We start from the raw sequence: 2,556 nt of genomic DNA on the forward strand, positions 1-2,556 counted from the left end.
CTTTCTTTGTTATTTAGCTCATCATTTTATATTCAACTTATGCTTTTATTATTAATTAATCTTATTATTTCATATTTTTTCCTCATTTTTTCCTTCTAATTAACTATTTAATGATATATTTTTTCTTAAATATTTAAAAAGTTACAATGAAATTGGTGATGAAGGTGCATCAGGCTTAGGTTCTGCTTTAGCAAATTGCATTAATCTCTCAAATTTGACACTTTACCTTTCGTAAAAACAGTTTATTTGTTTTGAATTGTGATATTTTTAATTATAAAAACTAATTAAAAACAATAAAGCTCTTTTTTATTTTTCTTTTTATTGTGCTTGCTTTTTTTTGTTATTTCTTTCTTTGTTAATTTAGCTCATCATTTTATATTTAACTGATGCTTTTATTATTAATTAATCTTATTATTTCATATTTTTTCCTCATTTTTTTCTTCTAATTAACTATTTAATTATATATTATTTATTTAATATTTAAAAAGTAAGAATTAAATTGGTGATAAAGGTGCATCAGGCTTAGGTTCTGGTTTAGCAAATTGCATTAATCTCTCAAATTTGACACTTTACCTTAAGTAAAAACAGTTTATTTGTTTTGAATTGTGATTTTTTTAATTATAAAAACTAATTAAAAACAATAAAGCTCTTTTTTCTTTTTCTTTTTATTGTGCTTGCTTTTTTTTGTTCTTTCTTTCTTAGTTAATTTAACTCATTATTTTATTTTCAAATTTTGCTTTTATTATTAATTAATCTTATTATTTCATATTTTTTCTTCATTTTTTCCTTCTAATTAACTATTTAATGATATATTTTTTCTTCAATATTTAAAAAGTTCTAATTAAATTGGTGATGAAGGTGCATCAGGCTTAGGTTCTGGTTTAGCAAATTGCATTAATCTCTCAAATTTGACACTTTAACTTGAGTAAAAACAGTTTATTTGTTTTGGATTGTGATATTTTAATTATAAAAACTAATTAAAAACAATAAAGCTCTTTTTTCTTTTTCTATTTATTGTGCTTGCTTTTTTTGTTCTTTCTTTCTTTCTTTCTTTCTTTGTTAATTTAGCTCATCATTTTATTTTCAACTTTTGCTTTTATTATTAATTAATCTTATTATTTCATATTTTTTCTTCATTTTTTCATTCTAATTAACTATTTAATGACATATTTTTTCTTCAATATTTAAAAAGTTACAATTAAATTGGTGATGAAGGTGCATCAGGCTTAGGTTCTGGTTTAGCAAATTGCATTAATCTCTCAAATTTGACACTTAATCTTTCGTAAAAACAGTTTATTTGTTTTGGATTGTGATATTTTTAATTATAAAAACTAATTAAAAACAATAAAGCTCTTTTTTCTTTTTCTTTATATTGTGCTTGCTATTTTTGTTCTTTCTTTCTTTCTTTCTTTCTTTGTTAATTTAGCTAATTATTTTATTTTATTTTCAACTTTTGCTTTTATTATTAATTAATCTTATTATTTCATATTTTTTCCTCATTTTTTCATTCTAATTAACTATTTAATGATATATTTTTTCTTCAATATTTAAAAAGTAAAAATTAAATTGGTGATGAAGGTGCATCAGGCTTAGGTTCTGGTTTAACAAATTGCATTAATCTCTCAAATTTGACACTTTACCTTGAGTAAAAACAGTTTATTTGTTTTGGATTGTGATATTTTTAATTATAAAAACTAATTAAAAACAATAAAGCTCTATTTTCTTTTTATTGTCCTTGCTTTTTTTTGTTCTTTTTTTCTTTGTTAATTTAGCTCATCATTTTATTTTCAACTTATGCTTTTATTATTAATTAATTAATCTTATTTTTTCATATTTTTTACTCATTTTTTCCTTCTAATTAACTATTTAATGATATATTTTTTCTTCAATATTAAAAAAGTTCTAATTAAATTGGTGATGAAGGTGCATCAGGCTTAGGTTCTGGTTTAGCAAATTGCATTAATCTCTCAAATTTGACACTTAATCTTTCGTAAAAAGAGTTTATTTGTTTTGGATTGTGATATTTTTAATTATAAAAACTAATTAAAAACAATAAAGCTGTTTTTTATTTTTCTTTTTATTGTGCTTGCTTTTTTTTGTTTCTTTCTTTCTTTGTTAATTTAACTCATCATTTTATTTTCAACTTATACTTTTATTATTAATTAATTAATCTTATTATTTCATATTTTTTACTCATTTTTTCCTTCTAATTAACTATTTAATGATATATTTTTTCTTCAATATTTAAAAAGTGAGAATTAAATTGGTGATGAAGGTGCATCAGGCTTAGGTTCTGGTTTAGCAAATTGCATTAATCTCTCAAATTTGACACTTTGCCTTGAGTAAAAACAGTTTATTTGTTTTGGATTGTGATATTTTTAATTATAAAAACTAATTAAAAACAATAAAGCTCTTTTTTCTTTTTCTTTTTATTGTATTTGCTTTTTTTTGTTCTTACTTTCTTTGTTAATTTAGCTCATCATTTTATTTTCAACTTATGCTTTTATTATTAATTAATCTTATTATTTCATATTTTTTACTCATTTTTTCCTTCTA

The 2,556-nt window shown here is 20.9% G+C and overlaps 1 protein-coding gene across 1 annotated transcript; it reads left to right on the forward strand. All coding sequences in view use genetic code 6, as the record gives it.

Moving 5' to 3' along the window:
• Positions 1-141: 141 nt before the first annotated feature.
• Positions 142-2,342, forward strand: TTHERM_002653361 (hypothetical protein; the record flags this gene model as incomplete). The annotated part of the gene is made up of 7 exons (XM_012799103.1): positions 142-231; positions 489-578; positions 836-925; positions 1,193-1,282; positions 1,556-1,645; positions 1,901-1,990; positions 2,253-2,342. Coding segments are annotated over 7 exons (630 nt in total), but the record flags the coding sequence as incomplete, so codon positions are not given.
• Between the last annotated feature and the right edge of the window lie 214 nt (positions 2,343-2,556).

The sequence above is a fragment of the Tetrahymena thermophila genome (assembly GCF_000189635.1).
Source record: "Tetrahymena thermophila SB210 genomic scaffold scf_8254514, whole genome shotgun sequence".
Classification (NCBI taxonomy): domain Eukaryota; phylum Ciliophora; class Oligohymenophorea; order Hymenostomatida; family Tetrahymenidae; genus Tetrahymena; species Tetrahymena thermophila.